General features: G+C 45.2%; 1 protein-coding gene across 1 annotated transcript; it reads left to right on the forward strand.

Annotated features, from left to right (window-relative positions):
* The first annotated feature begins 747 nt into the window (after positions 1-747).
* Positions 748-1,365, forward strand: LOC123398480. Its single transcript, XM_045092945.1, has one exon. It carries the CDS (start codon positions 851-853, stop codon positions 1,187-1,189), a length of 339 nt encoding a protein of 112 aa, XP_044948880.1. The 5' UTR covers positions 748-850; the 3' UTR covers positions 1,190-1,365.
* The last annotated feature ends 1,692 nt before the right edge of the window (positions 1,366-3,057 follow it).

Here is a 3,057-nt window from a genome sequence, read left to right on the forward strand (position 1 = left end):
TCCGGCCGGGATTGTTATTTTCCCAACTCGTCAAACTAGACTGTACGGGTCTAGGGTTTGGATTGATCAGGATGAAAGAGTACAGGGTGCTGATTTCAATGTTTGAAAGGTTAGGATTTAATCCTAATGAGACGTATGAATTTAAGATTTAAAATAGACTTCACACAAGGCGTCCTAGCGCTCGGTAGCCACGTTCGGGCCAGCCAAAAATTCAGCCGGATGCCTGATTCTAAATGTATCCCAACACGTCGAGACCGTTTGATCGGGACGAGATACGGATGGGTCTGTTGGTGATGCCCTAGATGCACATGCTCCTGGCCTCCTGTGTCGGCCCAATTTCACCTACGGATCGCTCTGATTCAACCCGGACATGGTGATCTTCCGAGAAATGCTACATCTACGGACAATTACATAAGGTTACAGGCTGACGTTGATTTGACAGCTTTTTAATTTGATGAAGGAGGAGGAAGGGCCCCATCCTGGTAAAAATCAGGGGGCCGATGGAGATTATTTAAGGAGTAGCCTTCTGTACGTAGATGTAGCATTTTTGGTGATCTAGCTGTCGTCCGCGCCGTTTTCTCCGGAGCTACGTGTCGCGTAAGCACCGACGCACGCCACGCGTAGACGTGGCCGCGCCCTCCGCTTGCCACCGCGTGTCCTGCAGTCGCTAGGTGGCCTCGAGACCTGCAGCAGCTCACGCGATCAGACCGACTCCACCGTCCCATGCCCATCTCGATCCTATAAATCCACGGGCGAACACGCCGTGTTGGATAGGGACACACACTCACTCGTCTATCATCAGATCGAGCATCCAGTCCAGAAAAACCAGAGCAATCCGCAGGTGAGCATAATGGAGGCGACGAAGGAGAGGCGGGAGCAGAAGGCCGGCGACTCGGTGCAGCTGCCGACGGAGACGAGCCCGTACGTGCAGTACAACAAGGACGACGGCCTGGAGGACTACAAGATGCCGGCCTACGGCGCGCAGGGCCACCTCCCCGTCTCCGACGTGCCCCACGGCTCCGGCACCGACGCGCCCACCATCCCCGGCACCGCGCTCCCGACTCAGCGCCTGAACCTGCACGGGCGCCAGCAGCCGCAGCGGGGCGCCCGGGGAGGGGGCGCTGGCGTTCGCCGCACCGACGCCGACGAGGCTGCCACCGACGCCATCAACCGCCACGGCGTGCCGTAATTCAAGGCTAGGCTACTATAGTAATCTAGTATAGCGCTCGAGCCTCGGGGTTATCCACCTACGTAGTGCACCACTAGTATCCAGTTTTCAGTGCGCGTGGGAAAAAATAAAGTTTGTAATGTACTAAAATCGATGGCAGGCATCTCTAGCATAATGTAATACTCCCTTCTTCGGAATAACTTGTCGCATAAATATATAAAAATAAATATATCTAAAACTAAAATACTTCTAAATACATTTATTTTTATGACAAGTATATTTAGAGGGAAGAAGTAGTTTGGGTCCAAAGAATATGTTCTAAGAGCTTTGATATCTTTACCTACTAATAAAGCAATTAGTGCTTCTATCGTCCGTCATTAATATTGTCCATAAAATTGATGAAAATTACTCACCGTGTCGGCCCATATAGGCACCTCCTATACTACGCTCTAGGCATTAAAAAAAGATGCAGCATCTATTTAGGCCGGCCCATGCGTGGTCGTTTGTTATTTTAGTTTAATTTTTTTATTTTACTTTTCAGTTCCATTTTTTTCTACTTTAAATAATTTAGAACTTTAAATAATTTTTTTAAATTTAAGAAATTGAGAATTTTGAAATAAAATATTAAAAAACATATTTTTTTGAGAATTCAAAAACTACTCAGCAGTTTTGAAAAATGTTTGCATATACAAAAAAAGTTCAAATTTTTAGAAAATGTCTGTAAAATGAAAAAAGTTAATAATTTTAAACAAAAGTCCGTGTAAAAATCTTAAAAATAGTTCGTGCCTCTGTTTTTAGTCTTATTTTTTATTTTTATTTTCTGTTTCATTTTTTAAAATTTAAATAATATAGACTTTTGAAAAACTTTTGCAACTTATAAAACTGAGAATTTTGAAGAAAACATAAAATGTTTGTGAATTCAAAAACTGCTTAGGATATTTGTAAAAGTATTTCCATATTCAAAAAAATGTTCATAATTTTGAGAACAATGTTGGTGAAAACAATAAAAGTCCATGATTTTGAAAAAAAAAAGTTTTGTGTATTATTTTTTGGGTGCAATTGAAAAAAATGTTTGCTAATTCAAAAAATGTTCATGCATTTTAAGAAATGTCCTAAAATTTGAAGGACGTAATATGATCAGCATCCTTGAAGATTATAGTTACTTTTTCTTCCGTTGCAACGCACGGGCCCTTTTGCTATTATAGACAAAATGGGTTCCCCGCAATCATCATCGAACAAGCCAAACCAGCTGGTACAAGAACGCTGAAAACAACAACACCACTCCAACAAACTCAAAGCAAACATGTGATGAAACACTAAGTACAACTACGAAGTCGTCGGGACCCTCAACGGTAGGAGAACCAGCACAAAGAGGAGAAGTCGTGTGTGACGAACTCGTCGGGGTCCTCAACGGTTCGAGAACCAGCACAAAGAGGAGAAGTCGTGTGTGACGAAGAGTGAACTTCAAGACGACACCTTCAGCAAGAGAACGACATCGTAGCGTCCAATCCATCGTAGCGTCCAATCCAAGGATTAGGGTTTTTCCGTAGCGTCCAATCCAAGGATTAGGGTTTTTCCTGAAGCACTACGACGAGAGATGCGATGTCGCGACGGTGCCTTTGGCCGATGCAAAAAACGCCAGCATCGTCGGCTTGTCAAGACAGATTGGGTTTTCATCCCGGCCAACATTCACCGTCATCGGGTTGGGTTACGGACTTTCATCCCGGCCAACACTCACCGTCATCGGGTTGGGTTACGGACAATCGTAACATCGCCATTGAATGACACATCCTGGTCAATATGCCGCCCACACGGCCATGGTGACCGGACAGCGCCTGAGCCGCGTGCTCCGCCCATGAGCACCCCGGTTTCCACCAACGGGGCTGCCG

This window comes from Hordeum vulgare, chromosome 5H (assembly GCF_904849725.1).
Source record: "Hordeum vulgare subsp. vulgare chromosome 5H, MorexV3_pseudomolecules_assembly, whole genome shotgun sequence".
NCBI lineage: Eukaryota > Viridiplantae > Streptophyta > Magnoliopsida > Poales > Poaceae > Hordeum > Hordeum vulgare.

Bases quoted from the DNA above. Each gene is read 5' to 3' on its own strand.
- LOC123398480 (XM_045092945.1), top strand. From the start codon at position 851: ATGGAGGCGACGAAGGAGAGGCGGGAGCAGAAGGCCGGCGACTCGGTG.